The sequence below is a fragment of the Mauremys mutica genome, chromosome 4 (genome assembly GCF_020497125.1).
Source record: "Mauremys mutica isolate MM-2020 ecotype Southern chromosome 4, ASM2049712v1, whole genome shotgun sequence".
Lineage (NCBI taxonomy): Eukaryota > Metazoa > Chordata > Testudines > Geoemydidae > Mauremys > Mauremys mutica.
Window position 1 is genome coordinate 7495019 of NC_059075.1, and position 21554 is coordinate 7516572.

General features: G+C 49.0%; 1 protein-coding gene across 11 annotated transcripts in view; it reads right to left on the reverse strand.

Annotated features, from left to right (window-relative positions):
- The window catches only part of TRIM9 (tripartite motif containing 9), a 127908-nt gene that overhangs the window by 47082 nt on the left and 59272 nt on the right, over window positions 1-21554 (reverse strand). For 6 of the 11 annotated variants that reach the window (XM_045014156.1, XM_045014163.1, XM_045014162.1 and 3 more), the window contains exons 2-3: window positions 15771-15866; window positions 12214-12336 (exon numbers count right to left, since the gene is read on the reverse strand). In XM_045014156.1, the coding sequence (XP_044870091.1) occupies window positions 12214-12336; window positions 15771-15866 (219 nt within the window). Of the gene's footprint in view, window positions 1-12213; window positions 12337-15731; window positions 15867-21554 lie in introns of all 11 variants that reach the window. The other 5 variants (XM_045014154.1, XM_045014153.1, XM_045014160.1 and 2 more) reach the window with 1 other exon arrangement.

Here is a 21554-nt window from a genome sequence, read left to right on the forward strand (position 1 = left end):
TTTTCTTTACATGCTAAAGGGGGGCACCCGCTAGAACCCTCTGTTGCTAATTACTGCCTGTCATGAAGCATTTTTGTCAGCCACTGCAGCTCACTGCAACCTTAAAATAGGCAATTTATTCCAAAAGCTTTTCTTCCCGGTAAGACGACATTAGCTGTAATTTACATTTTAATACAGCCCCTAAAAGACGATAACATCTGCACTCATCTCTGCACAAGTGTCTTCTTTCCTTTTCCGTACTCAACACTAGGTTACTGGATGTGCAACCTTCACTACCGAACCTTGGCCCCTCAGAGGTCCAAAAGGTGAGCTAGGCCAGAGCTACCATGCAGGAGGACTCCAGCTTAGGACACCCCATGAGACTCCAAATCCTGCATGTCACCCATGGTCACTCTCAGGGCTTGTCTGCATGGTGCATTAGTCTGCACCAGAGGAGTGTACATTTTAGTCTGCACTAGTGTGTTATGAGCTAACTGGCTCGTGTAGATCCTGCTGGTGTGCACTAAAAGTTCCCTAGTATGGGTTATCATAATACTGTTTGAAACAGAGCTACATTAATGCGCATTAAGAAACTTTTAGTGCATGTCAGCGGTGTACACACAGGTCAGTTAGTGCATGATATGCTTATGCAGACTTAAATTTATACCCCTCTGGTGTGGACTAAAGCACCATGTAGACAAACTCTCAATCTCCTGAGCTGACTATCGCAAGGGTCAGGAAGGAATCACCCTATACAGCATTAGCCAGCGGCATTATGCTTTTTCCACCAACGGAGGCACCATGTATTGCCCATTGCCAAAGGGAGCCCTCAGCCTGATGAACCAGTGATTTGATCTGGCATGGCAAATCTTATGTCCCTATTAGACCTGGCTGAAAAATGGCAGTGGGGTGGGGAAGGGTTGGGTTGGGTATGTAGATTTTTGATTTTTGGCTGAAATTCAAATACTGAAAAATTGTGGTCAAAACCAGAAAAAAGTCAATGTGAAATTTCTACTGTGGTGCCTCGTGTTCCTGTTCTCCTTTATAGACTGGGTTCCCTGGTCGGACTACATCTCCCATGATGCACCATGGTCTACTCTATTAGAGGCAGATCCTGTGCATCGTGGGAGTCCTTGGCCATCATGCATCATGGAAGATGTAAGCCGGTGTGGGAGCCTGGCCCATAGAGGAGAATCATAGAAGATTAGGGTTGGAAGAGACCTCAGGAGGTCATCTAGTCCAACCCCCTGCTCAAAGCAGGACCAACACCAACTAAATCATCCCAGCCAGGGCTTTGTCAAGCCAGGCCTTAAAAACCTCTAAGGATGGAGATTCCACCACCTCCCTAGGTAACCCATTCCAGTGCTTCACCATTCTCCCAGTGAAATAGTTTTTCCTAATATCCAACCTAGACCTCCCCCACTGCAACTTGAGACCATTATTCCTTGTTCTGTCATCTGCCACCACTGAGAACAGTCTAGATCCATCCTCTTTGGAAACCCCCTTCAGGTAGTTGAAGGCTGCTATCAAATCTCCCCTCACTCTTCTCTTCTGCAGACTAAACAAGCCCAGTTCCCTCAGCCTCTCCTAGTAAGTCATGTGTCCCAGCCCCCTGATCACTTCCGTTGCCCTCCGCTGGACTCACTCCAATTTGTCCACATCCTTTCTGTAGTGGGGGCCCCAAAATTGGACGCAATACTCCAGATGTGGCTTCACCAATGCTGAATAGAGGGGAATAATCACTTCCCTTGATCTGCTGGCAACACTCCTACTAATGCTCAATATGCCATTAGCCTTCTTGGCAACAAGGGCACACTGCTGACTCATAGCCAGCTTCTCGTCCACTGTAATCGCCAGGTCCTTTTCTGCATAACTGCTGCTTAGACAGTTGGTCCCCAGCCTGTAGCAGTGCATGGAATTCTTCCATCTTAAGTGCAGGACTTGCTGAAGATGCAATCCATCCCATCATCCAGATCATTAATGAAGATGTTGAACAAAACTGGCCCCGGGACCGACCCTTGGGGCACTCCGCTTGATACCAGCTGCCAGCTAGACATCGAGCCATTGATCACTACCTGTTGAGCCCGACGATCTAGCCAGCTTTCTATCCACCTTATAGTCCATTCATCCAGCCCATACTTCTTTAACTTGCTGGCAAGAATACTGTGGGTGACCGTATCAAAAGAATGGAAACATGAGGTACCTAAACTATATGTCCCATAGTGCACTGCAGTGGCATTCCAAATTACTGTATTTTGGTTTTCAGGCAGTAATTTTTTGATGAAAAATTGACAGTTTCCACAGAAAGTGGACACTACTTGTGAAAAAAATTATCTCTGTACAAAATCCAATTTTCTGTCAAAAACCAATTTTGACAGAACATTTTCGAGCCGCCTTAGACTCTGTGTTAATAAGTTGATGTTCTTGATGCCCTGAGAGAAGGGTGCCTAAATTGCTCTCTACTCTTAAGATCCCCTTCTCCGTTCACTGAACATTGTCCAACATACTGAGTTAAGGAATTTCCCATATCCCACCCTTCCAGCTGGAAGTATGTAGCATCAGTGGCAAAGGGCAAAGATTGATTTGAAGCCAGTTGGTCCTACAGAAAAGGGGGACGTGGGTCTGACAGTCGGCGCTACCTACTAGCCGGAGCAGAGCGACACCAAAATCTTGTGTCCAATCAAAAAGGGGTTTGACGCAAGAGCAAAGACAATACACTGCCCCACTCTGTCTGCTCTTGCTAGTAACAGGGCCTGCGTCCCGGAAGCTGAGCTCAGACATCACTGACTTATTATTATGGCCTGAGGATGCTCCCAAGAGAGGCCGTTCCAGAGTGCACTGTGACGACAGTAGTTTCACTTAACCAATGAGATTTTTTTCAAAATCCAATAGCTCAACTGGAACTTTTCACAAGAAACCCTATAAATCGAAAGCAATGGACCCGTAAGGCATCACAAGGCATTTTAATAGCCAGCCAGACTGAAAGGTTATGGCCGTTAAATTATCGACATTTGCCTTGTCTCTTTCTCTTGTTTAAAACCGCCGTTCATTTCTAGCTGATATAAACATCAAATACCTAGTGCCCTCATTAACCATTAGAACAAATAAGCAAGAGGTGTGGTGAATTCTCTATCACCTGGAGTCTTTGAACCAGCCTGGGATGTGCTCAAGGTCCACCACAGGTTGGGCCAGATGTGCTGGGTGACGTTTCTGGCCTGTGTTATGAAGGAAGTCACAACAGATCATTGTAATGGTCCCTTCTGGTCTTAAAATCTATGACCGAAACTAAAGAGGGGCTGTTTTCCCAAATGCAGACAGAGAAAAGGGTTATCAGTCGGGGGAACATGGGGGTTGGGAATGCTCCTTTTGTGGTACAGAACTAACAGGAGAAGTGGTTAAAACGCAGGTGGCAAGAACAACTGGAAAGATTCTGACATTCAGGCCTAACTTACAATGCCTATGTGTAATTTTTACAAAGTATTTCCGGTCGGACATGTTTCAGTGGAGATCAGAGGGGGTTCGTAACTGGAATTGCAGTGGCAATAATGGTCATCACGATGCTGGAGGTACCATATGTAGGAAACTTGAATGATCTCATCTGAGATGAGATGAGATTGAGATGACCTCTCGAGGTCCCTTCCAGTCCTATGATTTCCAGCAAAGGATCTGTAAGGTGCAGTTCCAAGCCCAGGTTCCAGTGAAAAGTACACAAATGGAGAACAAACTAGAAAGCCCCAGAGAAGTTAGAGCTAATAAAACAATTTAGTAAAACCAGCAGAAAGCAAAGTGGTATGAGAAGGCTAGAGGCGTAAAACCTCATCACTAAGAGACAACTCAGGGTAATAATAAATTTTGATAGAAAGTCCATTTACATTTGACTTCTTTAACAGCTCCTCAAGCTCCTGCATTTTGCAATGTCATCTCTTTCTTCTGCAGTCTTTGCTGCCTCTCAGGCTCAATGCGCCAGCTCTCTGTTCTAAGGAGAATGAGTCAGATGTCTTTGTTTTGTGATACCCAGGAGCCCGCAAATTCAGCTGCCTCTTACTATTAATCCCAATCCTTACTCTACAGTCTCTGCAAGATGGTCTCTTGCACTTGGCGTTGTGCTTTCTCTACATGTGCGGGCAGAGTCCCAACAGACTGTGTCCAAGACACTTGAAACCTTTTACAATCAATCCTCCCTCAGGTAGCAGAAAAATGAACTGTCCAGCCTTTAACCCCTTGTCATAGCTTCTCCCTTGTCCACTCCCCAGTGCAGAGACACTTCCGCAAGGTGCTCAGATACCTCCCATGGGCACGAGCAAGGTATACAAGACTGAGAGACAATGTGGGGACTGGAGAGTTTTTGTAAAGAAAGCACAGGAAGGTCTCATGTTAGCTGCTGACACTAAGCTGGGGGGAGAGGTAGATACGCTGGAAGGTAGGGATAGGATACAGAGGGACCTAGACAAATTAGAGGATTGGGCCAAAAGAAATCTGATGAGGCTCAACAAGGACAAGTGCAGAGTCCTGCACTTAGGACAGAAGAATCCCATGCACTGCTACAGACTAGGAACCGAGTGGCTAGGCAGCAGTTCTGAAGAAAAGGACCTGGGGGTTACAGTGGACGAGAAGCTGGACATGAGTCGACAGTGTGCCTTTGTTGCCAAGAAGGCTAACAGCATTTTAGGCTGTATAAGTAGGGGTATTGCCAGCAGATCGAGGGACATGATCATTCCCCTCTGTTCGACATTGGTGAGGCCTCATTTGGAGTACTGTGTCCAGTTTGGGGCCCCACACTACAAAAAGGATGTGGACAAATTGGAAAGAGTCCAGCGGAGGGCAACAAAAATGATTAGGGGGCTGGAGCACATGACTTCTGAGGAGAGGCTGGGGGAACTGGGCTTGTTTAGTCTGCAGAAGAGAAGAATGAGGGGGGATTTGATAGCTGCTTTCAACTACCTGAAAGGGGGTTCCAAAGAGGATGGATCTAGACTGTTCTCAGTGGTACCATATGAGAGAACAAGGAGTAATGGTCTCAAGTTGCAGTGCGGGAGGTCTAGGTTGGATATTAGGAAACACTATTTCACTAGTAGGGTGGTGAAGCACTGGAATGGGTTACCTAGGGAGGTGGTGGAATCTCCATCCTTAGAGGTTTTTAAGGTCAGGCTTGACAAAGCCCTGACTGGGATGATTTAGTTGGGAATTGGTCCTGCTCTGAGCAGGGGGTGGGACTAGATGACCTCCTGAGGTCCCTCCCAACCCTGATATGCTATGATTCTATGATTCTATGCTCAAAGGGTAACATGCTGAGGCCTGGTCTACACTAGAGTTAGACGTAAGGCAGCTTACGTCAACCTAATTATGTTGGTATCCACACTACAGCCCTGCTACACTGACATAATAACTCCACCTCCATGAGAGGTGTGGGGCTCATGTCGGTGTAGCTGGGGCGACGCAGTGTCCATGTAGACACTGCGGGTTATTACACTGGCTGTGGGCTGTCGTTCTTGTCATTTTCATGGCTCCCTGCTGGAGCCGTGAAATTGAGAAGAAAGCTGCTCTCAGCTGGGGCTGTCACCCTGGAGTGGGAGGTGGGCTTCAGCTAGGGCTCTGCTGGGCTGCCACCCGGGCTCCCCACTCCTCGCTGGGAGCCATTCCCGGGTCCCAGCTCCCTGCTCCCTGTTCCAAGCTGGGCTGCTGCCTGGGCTCTGAGCTCCCTGTTCCCCGCTGGGAGCCCTGCTGCCCCCTGGGCCCGGGGGTCCCGGTTCCAACCTGCCACCCAGGCGCTCAGCTCCCTGCAGGGAATCTGCGTGCCGCCTGGGCTCTGAGCTCCCTGTTCCCCGCTGGGAGCTCGGCTGCACTAAGCTCCGAGCTCACTGCTGAAAGCCCAGCAGCCGCCTGGGCTCCCGGCAGGTAGCAGGGAGCCTGGTGGGGAGCCAGGCTCCTGGTGGGGAGCTGCGTGGAGCTGAGAATCCAGGCTCTCAGCCCCCCACACTTCCCCCTTAAGTCGGTGGAAGCACTGCTGGTGAGGACGTGCGCCCCCGACAGAAAGGGCAGCGAGGACACGAACCACCACAGTAATTACCGGGGTGATTCTAAGTCGATCCAACCGAAGTCGACTTAAGTCTGTAGCGTAGCCCAGAGTTAAGAGGCTCGTTTTAATGGTGTGAGGCTCTTAGTGGTAACTTCAAGCAGAAAAAATACTCCCAGTGTTACTTCCACGAATTTCCTTGCCCCCCACCACCCAACTCCCCAAACTCTAATATTTCAGCTTGGATTTTCAAAGAACCTGAAGGAGTTAGGTGCCTCATGGGAGTTAGGAACCTAATTGCCTTAAACTTTTTTTGAAAATCTCAGCTCTAATTTCTGAAGCCAGCTCCCCTGGATCCAGAAGCATTCTGTGAGTACGAGGTGAACAGATTAGCCTTTCACCTCTGGAGATCTAGGGTCATACACCGGCTAAGGTCAGGAGTGGTACACGTTTTGTGACCACAGCATAGCCCTTAATGCACATCTGTCCATGTCATCAGTCTCTCCAGGGAATCTGACAACTGGGGTTCAGGGGTGAGGTTAGTGTGGTTACAGATTAAAATGCATTGAGGGCAAACATCATCTGTATGCCAAAGGCCAGAATGGTCCACTTAAGCATTATTATGGAGAGCGCAAGCAAGACCTAGATAGGGTTATGCTTTGGGTTGCCCCTACATGAATTTCACCCTTGGAGAACTGTGCAGAGAAGCTTGTATGTCACTCGCACAAACTACTAGGCTTTCGGACAGCATCGCATTCTGCAGCATCTCGAATTTAGAAATAAAGCCAAAAGTGAGCATTAGAAAAATGCAGCTGGGGAGGGGGGGAGGGGGGATTATTACAGCTAAGAGTGAAGGGGGATTCTTGGCTGGTGATTATTTAAAATGATGCCCACCACTGCTTCTCACAAGGACTGCATTTTTTGTTTCTAAAAACCAAGTCTTTAACATGGAGCACGAATAAGGAGGGGGTTGTTCTGGAAGTTCTGATCTCCACAGGCATTTGGCAATATAAGGAAAAAGTGGGGGGGGGAAAGAAGAGTGAAAAATCGTCCCATTTTAGGTAATTTTCTTACAAATATTTCCATCCAGGGGACACATTTGAGTCGGCTCTTTGGGCAAACGTGGCGATGTGCCGCTCTGTCCGTGAAATATGTGTCAGATAAAGTAGGTCAGCTCGGAAGCCCTGTTAACACACATTCCGGAATGCTGAACGGGAACAGAAATTTGGACAAATCTGCGGCATCGACCCAGCCTACAGAGCAAAGCTCTGCTCTCTCTCCTCTTCCTCACTGATAACCAGGGCCACTGCACCACTGCAAGCAAGCAGAAAGATCCTTTCAAGAGCCGCTGCTGTGCGGCAGTGCAAACTGAGTGCCAGGTGCAGAATGCAAGTGCGACCATTCTGACTGAGTAATGTCTTATGCCCACTTAGTGCTGGTATAAATGACTGCAGGGGAATGAGGAATCAGGTCCAAAGCTGCAGTTCTGAATACTGGATCGCTTCCCTCTTGACAGACTCCAGTAACATTTCCACCCTCTGTACAGCAATTCCAATGCTCCGCAGTCTCAGTACAAATGCTACTGGCTTTGTTACATTTCACAGTCCATGCCAATCACAATGCTCCCTCAGGTTCAGTGGCAGCTGAGGTCCCGTCCCCTTTGGAATGACAGCTGCTCTGTAGTTTCATGCGCAACGCTGCTTACATTTCACATCCCCTTTCCATGGTGGCTGAGTTCCTGTCTGACCCTGACAGCAGTGTCAGCCCAACAGCGATTCCTGTGCCGGCACAGCTATAGCAGAGGGCAGGCATCGGGTCCTTTGCGTTGGGGAAGAACCGTGCAGCTCTGCAATGATTCAAGCAACAAGGGAGAAATCTTCCCAGCTGCAGAGAGGACATGGAAAAGAAGGGCTGAAGCACAGAAGGACTGATGGAGGAGATGAGTCTGCAAAATGGCCACTCAGGACAATTCATAGCTTCATAGATTCCAGAGCCAGAAGGGACCACGGTGATCATCTAGTCTGACCTCCTGTATGACACAGGCCATAGGCCCTCCCCCAAATAACTCCCAGAGCAGATCTTTTAGAAAGACAACCAATCTTGATTTTGTTAAACGGTCAGTGATGGAGAATCCACCACAACCCCTGGTAAATTGTTCCAGGGTTAATTACTCACTGCTAAAAACTTATGCCCAATTTCCAGTCTGAATGTATCTAGCTTTAACTTCCAGCCATTTAGTCATATTAGACCTTTCTCTGCTAGACTAACGAGCCCGTTATTAAATATTCCCCATATAGGTACTTGCAGACTGTGATCAAGTCACCCCTTAACCTTCTCTTTGTTACGCTACGTAGATTGAGATTCTTGGGTCTATGTAAGACATTCTTTCTAATCCTTTAATCCTTCTCGTGTGGCTCTTCTCTGACCCCTCTCCAGTTTATCAACATCCTTCTTGAACTGTGAGCACCAGAACTGGACACACTATTCCAGCGGCGGTCGCATCAGTGCCAAATACAGAGGCCAATGACCATTCCTGAGCCCAACATGGCAGCCCATTGGAGCAGGGGCATTTCTGTGCATGCACTAGGGGAGTGGCAGAGGCGCGGCTGGTGGGTCTGTGAATTGCACAGCCCCACTGCCCAATACGCAGCTCCTGGGCTGGTGGGAGCAGCCATGGCACAACTGAAGAGGTGCCCCATGCATGCCCCATCCCTGGCCTCCAGGGGACGGATGCTACCAGACCCAGGCTTTATGGAAAGGGTGAGCACACTGTGACGTTGGGCAGTCTATATGGTTTTATAAAAATTTAATAGTAAGTGAATATAATGTAACTGGAATATGCTTCATGCAAAAGGTCTCTTGTAAGGTATCGTTGCAAAGCTTATAATCTACTGAGTGTGATCATGCTATTTGTATAAATGTACCACTCTTGTATCTGAAACTAGAAGTATGAAATATAAATCTGAGGGTCATTTAACCTGGTGTCTTTCCATCGAGAAGGAGGAGGTGGGAACTCAGAGAGGGACAAAAGGGTTCCCGCCTTATGCAAAAGATTTATAAAGGGTGGAAGAGAACAAAGGGAGAGGAGCCATCCTGAAGAACCTCCTAGCTATCACCTGAGCTGGAACAAGAGCTGTACCAGGGGAAAGAATTGTGCTCAGGCCTGGAAGGCGTCCAGTCTGAGAAAAACCTTACTGAAACATCTCTGAGGGTGAGATTATCTGTATTCAGTTTGATTAGACATAGATTTGCACGTTTTATTTTATTTTGCTTGGTGACTTACTTTGTTCTGTCTGTCACTACTTGGAACCACTTAAATCCGACTTTCTGGATTTAATAAAATCAATTTTTACTTATTAATTAACTCAGAGTGTGTATTAATACCAGGGGGAGCAAAAAGCTGCGCATCTCTCTCTATCAGTGTTATAGAGGGTGAACAATTTATGAGTTTACCCTGCATAAGCTTTATACAGGGTAAAATGGATCTATTTGGGTTTAGACCACATTGAGAGTTGGGCATCTGAGTGCTAAAGACAAGCACACTTCTGTGAGCTGTTTTCAGGTAAACCTGCAGCTTTGGATCTTTGTTGGAGCAGACGGGAGTGTCTGGCTCAGCAAGACAGGGTGCTGGAGTCCTGAGCTGGCAGGGAAAACAGGAGCAGAAGTAGTTTTGGCACATCAGTTGGCAGCTCCCAAGGGGGTTTCTGTGATCCAACCCGTCACACATACCACCTTAACAATGCAAAAGCCCCACGGCATGTGTATACACATGCGCTGCATAGGATTCTGTCGCACAATTAAGACAAGACCATGTTATGTAATGTGCTGTTCACTCCCAGATAATCTTCAAAGTACCAGTTCTGCTGCCTTTATTACTTATCCCCTAGCATGTGAATTAAAGGGAACAGTCTGACCTACATTGAAACTGTTACCGACTAGGGGGGATGGCCGCTGGATTTGAAAGACCAATTGCTTTGGAGAGTCCATCCCACGGCAGTAAGAAATTAAAACCAGTGTTCAATCGTCACTGCTACTGGGGGACCCGGAATATGGCATGGGCACTTCTTGCTGGCTCTTTGAACCAGGTCGCATTAGGCAACCTTCCCTCTTCCCAGAAGCCTTTGCTGCAGCTTCATTCACAGACCAGCCGTGGCCAACATTTTCAAACATGGCTGCCCACAGTAAGGCCCCTAAATAAAAGTGGCGGGTGGGAAGCTGCTGGGAGCTGTGGGGACACAGCATGTCTGAAAGGGAGAGCGCTTTCAGTTGGGTTCCTAAGTATGAATGTAAGTGCCTGGCTTTAGGGAACCAAGTCTGAAAATTCGAGCTGTGTTTAGAGTTTGAAGGAGTCCCATTTGGGGCTGGGTATTTTTCTCTGTGACGGAGCAACAGAACTGTGTTCGGGGCTCTAAAACGCTGAGGGGAAAACAGTTTCCCCACCCCGCAGAACTGATTGCCAAACAGCCCTGTCCCACCCTCGCTGACTTAGCCGGGCCAAGCTCAGACAGCTGGCTGGCTTCGATCCGACTCCTCACATTATCCCACAAGGAATGCCGAGCTACAAAGCACAGCGGCTTTGTTCTTAAACTCTGACTTCTGTCAGCGCTGCAGGGCAAAGCAGAGGCCCTGACTTTGGAGGTGGGAATTTAATTGGTGGCCAAACAAGGACAAGAAAGAAAGGTGTCAGGGACAAGGCTGTTATGCCTTCACGAGTGAGAGGGGCAGTGATCTGTGCACTTGTGAAATGGGGTGGTGGGGTGCTGGTCCACACGGCAGCTTCCTTGCTAAGATGTGACTCATGCGATGAAAACGCTTGAGTAGCCCTAAGCTAGAGCATCAGGTTTCTTCATTGTGAGGGTGAACGTGAGATTGGCGACAATGCCCTTCAGGCTCCCTCAGCTCTCGGGGGGGGAAACCCGGCTAGATCTATCCTAGGGAAGGGCTACAAAATGAGTCAAAGCCATTCGGACGGCCCAACGCTGTGCTATGTGCCAAACATACAAGGAGAGAGAGAGAGAGGACACTTCTCTGCAAGCAGGTTTCAGACGAGTAACAGAAACACACTCAGATAACAGCCCCGGAAAGCTCAGCGTGACATGGTTGTGCCTTCTCAGTACCTCAGGCTCTGGGTGACCCACTTCAGTGGGATTGCCCTGGGCCTGCGTGGCTGGCTTGCTGATGTACGGTTACACCAGCCAATGGATACCGCGCTAGCACCAACACATCAACTCACACCTACCTGACAATCTCTGTTTAGCCTAAGCCCCGGACGCCCTTTGGCAGATACGAGCCAGCTGAAAAGAGCAGACACTGTTCATCAAGGAACTGCCGAGTGACGAACTGAAGGGTAACGCTGCCTTCCCTTCTCCTTCAGGTCCCACTTTCAGCTTCACTTCTTGCGCCTCCTCTCCTGTGCTGTCTGGGGGTTTCCTATGGCACCCCTGGAGTAGCTGAGTACCCGACTGTCATGTCTGACCTGATCCCTTAACATAAAGGTGCGTGCCGTGCAGAGCAAACACAATCACTGTCCTCTTCCTGTTGCATGCCTGTACCTGCCCCTCTGCACCACGGCTAATTTAGGGGCTGATCTTGCAAGGTGCTGGGGGCCCTCACCTTAGGGTGACCATATTTCCTAAAGTAAAAACGGGACGGCTGGGGCTCGTCTGAGCCCAAGCCGCTGCCCCCCCTCTCCCAAGGCTGGGGCTGACGCCCTACCCCTGAGCTCCGTGCCCCATGACACCCATGGGTGGGGCTGACCCCCAAACCCCCTGCAGCCCCCACTGCCTGTGGTTGGGGCTGACCCCCTCCCCCAGCTCCGTGCCCTGTGCAGCCTGCGGCTGGGGCTGACCCTCCCCCCACCCAAGCTCCGCAAGTCAGGACGGCTGGGACAGCGCTTAGAAACGGCACTGTCCCGGCCAGAACAGGACGTACGGTCACCCTGCCTCACCTCCCACTGAAGTCAACAGAGCTGAGGGCTGTTGTCATAACTGCGGCCTAGCAGGGCCAACCTTAACCGTGAGCCTAACTGCTGAAAAGTGGGTAAAGGTTCGTGAATTGCCACAACGCTCTGTGACAGAACATTGATTAAGAAAAGATGTGAGGCGGAGCCAGAACGACTGAATCACTTCAGTCAGAAAGGCTCTGCTGATTTCACTCAAGAGCTGGGTTAAAATTACGACCGGGAAACAAGAGGCTCAGAAATCAGAAAGCTTTGAACTGACCTTCAGTTTGTGCTCGTGCTCCTTGTTGACTCGGGACAGCAGCTGGGCTTTCCTCCTGTTGAGCGCGTCAATGAGGGCATCGCACTGTGCCACCAGGCAGGCTTCGAACTCCACGCTGTTCTCCTGTGTTAACAAAGCACAGCTCACAGCCCCAGGGATTTCACCTGCGCCTGCTGCAGCCCAGCCAGGGGGAGGAGCACGCGTCTGGAGGGGACCCCCCCACATGTTAACTACTCTGACTCCATGTTGTTGGAAGCTCCCATTGGCCCCCGGCCCCTCCAGATATGTCCCTTCAGCCTCTCACTGGCCAGTCAGTTGGGATAGGAACTGGCTCTCCGCAGGTGGGTTGGAGTGGAGTCCACATCTGGGTAAGGGTGGGAGGTTTTCCAGCAGCGGACTGGCTGGTCAGGTCGGGTGTGTGGGATGAGGGAACTGGGAGTGGGGGGAGCCTGAAGGGGCTGCGAGGGGTTGTCCTGGGATGCGTTTGGGAGCTTAGATTAGATGACGTGGGCAAATATAGAAGGAACTGGAATAGCAGAAACCAGGTGGAATTTACTGAGGATGAATATATTTGTCTCAGCGTTTTAAGAGTTAAACAACTTTTAGTTCTTCCTGCCTCCATCCAGTGAAAGAGTTACTGTGTGCTATGCACTAAACCTTAACTGCACTAACTCTGCGAAACAGCTCCAGACCCCTCCGATCGCTCGAGATCTTGCAGTGTTTATTCAGATCCCAATCCTGCAAGGCCCTACTCAGGGATGCAATTTTACTCACACGATCAGGCCCATCGAAGGTCATGGGACTAGTGGCATGAATAAGAAATACTTAGAGAGTAAGGGTGGCAGGAGCAAGGAGATAATATGGGATTGTGAAGACATGAATAGCCACCTGCAAACTTCTCTGAGCCCACTAAGAGCTGGAGGGCAGGCTACGTGGAAGGTAAGTTCCTTTAAGTAATTAACCGTACACATCTATGCAGTGCTGTAAACGTGCTTTATTGCCTCAGGGCTAATGTGCCTCATCCCCAGAAGATTTCAGTTTTGATCTGCACGTTATCAATGTTATGCTAATTTGGGCCTTTAATAATTCCTTAATTCTGAAGAGTTCACTGAGCTGTCGGGATTTTTATTCGTTTGAGGGTGTTAGTTGGGATGGGGAAATCCTCGGATGTTTTTGGGCTATTATGTTCATTTGGTCATTTCATGTGGTTGTGAACCTTGATTTCGGGGGTTATCAAACCAAACAGTTACTGCACACGACACTGAGCTGTACCTCTGTACCCGGCGAAGGCACAATCTCGTCCCTACATCCAGCAGAGTTCTCTCAAAAGGCTGCGTAAAATGGGGCCAAGTTGTTAGCAATTGGCCCAGCCTATAACATGAAATCTTGTCAATAACGCATTGATTTTAATCAATCACAAGTATCAGTGCAGTGCTATGGTGACAGTTTTGGGTTCCAGTTTACCTTTTGCAGAGGCTGAGTCTTACTCAGGTGAGACATCTCACTAAATTCAACGGGCTAGGTTATCATTCTTGTTATTTATTATGTCTATTGCCGTAGCAGCCAGGAGCCCCAGTCCTGGACCAGGCCTCCATCGTGCTAGGAGCTGTACAAACACAGAACAGAAAGATGGCCCCTGCCCCAGAAAGTAGCCCTGTAATCTTCACTGGGAGTGTTCATGTGCTTAGAGTTGAGGACACATTGTTTAAGTGCTTCGCTTAGCTGGGGCCTCCTAGGCCTGGTCTACACTGTAGGGGGGGTGTCGATGTAAGATACGCAACTTCAGCTATGGGATTAGCGTAGCTGAAGTCGACATATCTTATTTCGACTTACCTCCCGTCCTCACCGCGCGGGATCGATGGCCACGGCTCCCCCCATTGACTCTGCTACCACCACTCACACTGGTGGAGTTCTGGAGTTGATTGGAGCGCATTCGGGGATCGCTATATCGCATCTAGATGAGACGCGATATATTGATTCCCAACAAATCGATCATCGATATATCGCATCTAGATGAGACACGATATATCGAACCCCGATAAATCGATCGCTACCCGCTGATCCGGCGGGTAGTGTAGACATACCCCTAGACTCTGCCACTCACACTGAATATGACCTTACTCTGAGAGGCCCCACTGGGTTCGGTGTGGCTGCTCGTAGTGAGGTACACTACTCAGTGTGATTAAGTGTGGCTGAATCAGGCCCTGACTGAGTAAGGGCTGGAGGATCAGGATCATAATGGGGAGGAACACGGCTAATTCAGTAATTGTCTAAATGAAGTAAGTTCCTGGAAATCTAGGTTTGGAACTATCAAGCACTTCCATTCACACTGCTCCCCCAGAGATAGGTTCACATCAGCCATGTACAAACGGGGGCAGGAAATCCTGCTGGAAATGGCATCTGAACTAAACCCACCACGCTGGGAGGAAGGAGCTGCGCACAGGGGACAGCTGCACTTTGGCTGGGAGGGGGTGGGTAAATGGGTATTTCAATTTGGCAGCAGCAGAGACTGATGGTGCCTTGGGAAAGACAGAAAGTGGGTCACCGTTCCGGAGACCTGAGCGAACAGCAAAACAAGCTGTCCATGCCACAGAGAGCAGCACTTTACACTGTCAGATTTTAAGCCACTTCTGTCTGAAGATCTGTTAAACATTAACCTCGAAAGCATGTTTTACTGCGGTGCCAGGCTCATTGCACTCATGTGGAAGGCTTCGGTTAGGAATCCACATTCATGCCACTTCCAAATCTCGAGGGACAGGGCAGCTGGCACTAAGCCTCTACTGAAAAAACATGCAGCTCTCCCTCCAGCTGGGGATCAGAAACGGCCAGACTGTAGCCTGCATCTTGCTCAGGAAGGGTGGGATCCTGATACCTCTCTCCCGCTGAATTGCACTTTGCAGTATGGAAGATCCTGTTGATTTCAGTGGAGTAAGGTACTGCTCAGTGTGAGGGGTCAGAATCTGGCCCCAGATGGCCTGATTTTATACACATAACAGCGTGACTCCAGTATTCCTAAAGAATAGCTAAAGAGATGAAGCAAAACACCTTCAAACAAATTCCCTTAAAAATCAGACCAGCATGTTTAAGCTCCCACATTCTGTGGATGGGGATCGGAAGAGGAGCCTTTTACATTGCTTCTCCTACAACTGGTTCACTGACAGCCCTGCTGATTGCAATATTGCAAGTTGGAAGCAGACTTTGTATCTGCTGCTGGAAATCCATATTCCTTTGTCAAAGCCAGGACAGGCTGAGAGTCAGTGTTACTCTGTAGGCAAGGAGGTGGAAGACTGGCTGTGATAATTGTCTAGTAGCAGCTGCTCCTTGTAGATACACAAGGAAGCATTAGTGACAATCCCAGAGAGAAGGGAGCGATTGGAGCTAGCCCAGCAGTGCAGCAGTCTCGGGGAGAGATGCAAAGGGGTCCCTTGGTGTGGGGCCAGCTGTGTGTGCGGTAGGGAGGGCACCAAGCAAAGACAAGACACGGAGGTGATGCATGAAGTCACAAATGGCGTATTAACCTGTTGGGGGTTTGTTTCTCTAGCGGGTTGGTATGGTACCTGGATTTGCTGAACCATGTTTCGTAGCTGCACCAGGAACTCTTTGGCTTCCTTGGCTCTGTCTGACAATCCATTCAGTGCCTGGGAGAGCTGGCTCTGCATGCGGAAAGAAACACAAAGCAGGTTACCAATAAACAGAGCATACAGGAGCAGGCGGCTAGGGGATGGCATTCATTCACACCAAGGAACATGTATTCTGGCCTCAGACCAGCATTGTCTAGTGATTGGCCTGGAGTTCAGGGTCCAAGCCCAGACCCCCTTCAGCTGTGTGACCTTGGGCAAATCACTGGAGTTAGCCCTGCACTTCAGTTTCCCCAAATGTAAACTGTGAGAGGAAGGATGGTCCAGTGGTTAGGATACTACCGTGGGGCTTGGCAGCCTTGGATTCAGCTCCCCTTGAGACTTTCCTGTGTGACCTTGGCCCAGTCACTTAGGGCTTGTCTACAAAAATATTTAGTTTGCGGCAAACTAGGGTGTGAATCTAACCCTCACTAGCCTGCCGTGCACTAAGTGTCCGTGTGCATCCTGCTGATGTGCACTAACAGCTTGGTAGTGTGCTTTAATCTAGTCCTGTTTCACCGTGGGGCAGATCGAAGATGAATGGGTGGGTGTGGCAAGACACCTTTAGTTGAACAATAATTTGTATAATAAATAGACACAAAGGCTGAAAGTTTCAAACTCAAGTGCCTAAAGCCAGCTGACTAAATCCTCATTCAGGCACCTACGTAAGTGGCCTGAGTTTTATGAGATGAGCACTATCCATCCCATTGTGCTCGGCACCTTTTAGATTATCCAAATCCTCGTGCTAGTTTATCAGCCTGGTACAGAAAACGGAACAAATTAGTGGCACTCCTGGCTCAAAAGGTGACTTTTTGGATGTCAGAGTGAATCTCTTTTAAACTACCTCGCAGTGGTTTCTATGTCCCCAGGGCAGATAATGACACCTAACTGCATTGGCATTTTGATTCTCCTAGATTATTTAGAGAGCGCCCCCATAAGCTGAGCAGCTTCAATTAGAGCTATTCAGAAAACTTTCGACTGAACAGTTTTCCATAAGAAAATGCTGTTTTCCCAAAATTGAAATGTTTTTGCAGGAATGTGGTGATTTGATGAAATTTTTGATGAAAACATTTAAAAATTATTTGAAATTGAAATGGACTTTCTCATTTCACGTTGATTACTAAATATAGTATAGTATAGTATCACTTCACTTCACTTCTCGACTCCTTTTCCCATTTACACAGAGTCAGAGGTTCCCACAATTCTTTGCTACTCCTTCCGGTCTATGGCACGGGTTTCTAGGTTGTGATGTTCCAGTCCCTTTCTCTTCACATTTGTCTAGACAGAGTCTTTCCATCGTATCCTCAGTTTTCCACCTCCTTTCTTGCTGTCTTCTTCTTCCCATGCTTTCTCTGATGGTCATTCTGCTCTCATTTTTATCACACGTCCCGCCAACCTCAAATGTACACTCACCAGCCTATCCACCATTAAGAGTCCCAAGTTCATCTTCCCCCTTTCTTCTACATGCACTGTGACTATCCTCCTCTTGCCTGCCATTATTAATTAATTAATTATATTATATTATATTATATTTATTAATGTTCCGACATTATTGAAACAAAACCTTTCAATAAGGTTTTTTCGATGTTTCTAAATCAATTATTTTTGGAACTTCCGTCCTGTGAGAAATTTTGAAATTGGAACTTTTCACCCTGATTCAGGGGGAAAACAAATTTCAAAAGGTTGGAATTTCCCATGAGCTGGAAATTCCATTCTGCAACCAGCTCCACTCAGAATCTTTATATATTTATCCTCACAACACCCCTGAGAGGCCAGGTAGTGGTATTACGCTCACTTGACAGAGGGACACTGAAGCACAGAGAGATTAAGTGACTTGCCCAAGGTCATGCAGAAAATCTGAACACAGCTCTCTTGGGTCCCAGGTTGGTACCTTGTCCCCTTCAACACTAAGGTCACTTACAATGCAGCAACCTCCCACCTGGTGAACTCCAGCAGGGCCTGATACAGCTGAGTAGCAGAACACAATACTGCTGCTGCTACTGAATACCTGGCAGTTTTCATTTTCATAGGGCTTTCCAAACGTTAACTAAGGGATCCTCCCGTCTCCCCCGTGATTTTGATAAATGTTGTTATCTCTAGATCTGGGCAATTAATCCACAGCAAACGACCTACTCAAAGGATTTAGCCTCTTTTGTCAGTTGCAAATCGTCACAAAACACACTGCAAGTTTTTGTTTGAAACACACACTGGTGGAACAATTCCTGCAAACAGTGCTTGAGAGCAGGTTCCTGCAAGTTCCACATTATTTAAACTAGAAGGATTCTGACTGGATGCAGAGGTGACATGCTACGTTTCCGTTCACGGATTGATGGGCACAGCTCTTTGAATCAGGTCTCCAGTGCGAATGCCCATGATTACAAATGCAACATTCGCTTTCTGGAATACGCCATCACGTTGGCTACAACGCTGCTCTTTCTATGAACTGCCCTGCAGGTGAAGGTATTTGCTAGAATACTTGTGGAAAGTGACTGCCAAAGAGACACAAACGCAGCCAATGAAAATTCATTTCGACACTGTGACGAAGTGGGAATGTTCTTAATGTTTTCTCTGAATGCTGTGTGGGTGCCTCAGTTTCCCCTATGCATTTCTTAAGTATCTAGGTGGTGGGATAAGGGGGTGTGATTGTTGCAGACACCTTGTCTCCTGGCAACTGATGGCCTGGGTCCCTCCCCTGCAAGGTGCCAACTGAAGGTGTTGGAGAACAAAGAGATCCGGTGGCCTCCTTGCCTAGGAGAGAGACAAAGGCCAGAGGAGGGGCTGGAGGGGGTGTCAGTTTGAAGCTGGCTGCGGAAACGGAGGGAGGCCCAGAACTGGGGTCTGGGCTCCCCACCCCACAAGATGGACCTGACTGAGAGGTCCTGTTTTCTGTATCTACAAGCTCTGGGTTGGACTGTGTTCCTGTCGTCTAATAAACTTTCTGTTTTACTGGCTGGCTGAGAGTCACGGTGAATCGCAGGAAGTGGGGGGTGCAGGGCCCTGACTCCCTCACACTCCGTCACAGACATCTCAACTAATATCTGCAGAAATTCTATTGTCATGTCAACCCATCTCTAATCACTTCCATCCGACCCCTGAGATAACGAGGCAGAGCGGCCTGGAGGGGGATCAGTGTTGGAATTTGAAGTCAGTCCGGGGTTCAGAGAGCTCATGCTCAATGCAAACAACCCCATCCATGGCACTATTCTCCAACGTGCACTTTGGGTGCCCTTCTGAAGACACCACATTGACTCTGGTAGCTGTGGGGTGCTCCTCACCCTTGAAAATCAGGCCGTACGTGTCTCAAGACAGCCACTCAAAATCAGCAGCCCCCTTTGAAAATGATTTCAGGCCTGGGATAGGTAGCTGAGCCACAGATTTCAGCACTCCTTCCCCCCGCCCATAGTTCCAGGGGCCCCGTTTTGGGGCTTTTGCTGTGGACTTGTCTCCAAAAGTTTTGCAAAATGTAATTGGCAGAAAAATGATTTCAGTCGGAAAACATATTTCTCCGTCATGTTATGGAAGTGCCTAGAAGCCTCAAGTCAGGCCCCACCATGCAGGGGGCTGTGCTAGGGTGGCCCAACTTTCTCATTGGTGAAAATTGGTCACTGAGCGCCAGAACCTCCCCCGCCCTCTGCTCCACCTCTTTCCCTGGAGGCCCTGCCCCCCGCTCCTCTTCCCCCCCGCCACTGCTCACTGCTTTCTCCACCACCCTCCCCCTGCCAGCTGAGCAGGGCTCTAGGGGTGACTGGAGCAGGACATTGGAGAGAGAGCCGGGCTCTGAGTGTGGGGGGTGCTGGGAGCAGGGCGGAGCAGGGAGAGCCACCCTCAGGGGGTGAGGGTGGGTGACATGGGCAGGGCGGGGGAGCTGCGCTCCAGGGGTGGATGGGTGGGGTAGGATGGATGAGGGGGAGCCATGCTCAGGGCAGGACGAGGGAGCCGACCACACCTCTCTCTGCCAGAGCCATTGCTGAGGGCTCCTCCAGGCTCCAGCAGTAGCTGCTGCTTTTCCCACCCTCCAGTGGTGGAGGCCAGTTACTGCAGATAACCAGATTGTTAGGTGTCTGGTCAGCACTGCCAGGTTCCCTTTTCGGCCGGACTTTCTGGTCGAAACCCAGACACCTGGCAACCCTACGCTGTACATGGCTACGTGTACAGTCCCAATCTCCAGCTCCAAGAGGTTACAGTCTGAAGAGACCAGGGGAGACATGGTGGAGGGACTTGCCCAGGGTCTCCCAGCAAGCCAGCGGCAGAGCTGGAAACAGAGCCCAGGTCTCTAGAACCCCAGTTCCAAGCTGCAGCTATCGTCCCACCTTATTAACATGAAAGTCTAATACCACCCCCCCACACACACGCTCTACAAGTCCCAACCTTCTGACAAGTGGAGCTGTTTTAAAGGGGCTGGCGGTGACAGTGACTGCACAGCAGGTGTGTGATGAGAATGCCCCTTCCTCCCTTTTAGCCCTCATTAGAGCAAAGTTTCATTTGTCAGCGTGGCTGGAGGTCTGCAGCTTGATTACTGGCAAGGCTGTCTCTCAGCAAAATGGAGCTCCAGCTGCAAAACTGCTCTCTCCCGTGACTACCTCCTTGCAATCAATCGCTCCTGCATTATGCAAACAGGGTGCTGACAAGATGATGCACAGCAAGGCTGATGCCTGTGCATCATCTGCATAGGCAATGCTGCTGAATGGCAGCAAATGAGGAATTATACCAGGGAATTATAGGCAAATGGACAGCAGCAGAGCAGAGGGAACCGTAAGGCATAGGAAATCCATCGGCTGTAGCTTTTTTTCCATTCTCAGGCTCCAACAACTGTCTCTGTTTATGTAAGTCAGTGATTCCTCAGAGATCTGCAGAGCCGGGGCTGGAGGTGGGAGGCAGGGCAGGGGGCCGTCTTTTATTTGTGGAGATTGAGCTGGAAGGCAGTAAAAACCCTGGGAACCACATTTTGTCACAAAAAAGTAGCTGTACAAATCGGTCCCAGTAGTTCTGTTTGCATTTGCTCCTAGCTAGCAGCTTCTCCCCTTGCGCAGAAAGGCAGCCCAGAGATTATTGCTCGTTGCTTTAGTTTTACAACACACTTAATTCTTGCCTTTGAACCGTAATGGAGATTTTCTGCGTCCAGGCTCCACGTCCCGCCTCCGGTAAAACCATGAGCAGACCCCTGGAGCCAGGGAGATGGAGTGCCTTTCTCTCCTCCACAATGCATTAGCCTGTGCTCTCCACATATGTCATGTATAAGAGGGCAGAGGTACAATTCAAACTGCTGCCTCTTGAATTTTTGGACAGGAATGAGTCAAGTTTCTTTGCTGTTTTCTTTTCAATTCACGGCAAGTAATTTGCTGGCAGTTTTTAGGTTTGTGTTCTTTTGTGTGTGTGGCAGTCCCTCAAGAGGCAATTGAGATGCAAAGGCAAATGCTGCAGCTACTGAGTCAGTGACACACTCAAGTTGTCCTCTGCATGTCGCATGTTCTGTGTGCCACCAATTTCAGCCCCCTGTGCTTTTGCACTATGCTCTTGCAGGCTTCCCTCCACTGGTCCTGATTTCAAGACACTATTTTTCCACCTTGGCATCTTACTCCAAATCTCTGCTCACCACAGGCAGGCAAGGAAACAGGATGAAAAGCTATTGACTGACAGCGCAGGAAGGGACATGAGGTCATAGCGTGCAGTGCCTGGCAACACTGTGCTAGGCTAAAATTAAAAAAAAAAAATTGTATCAACGAG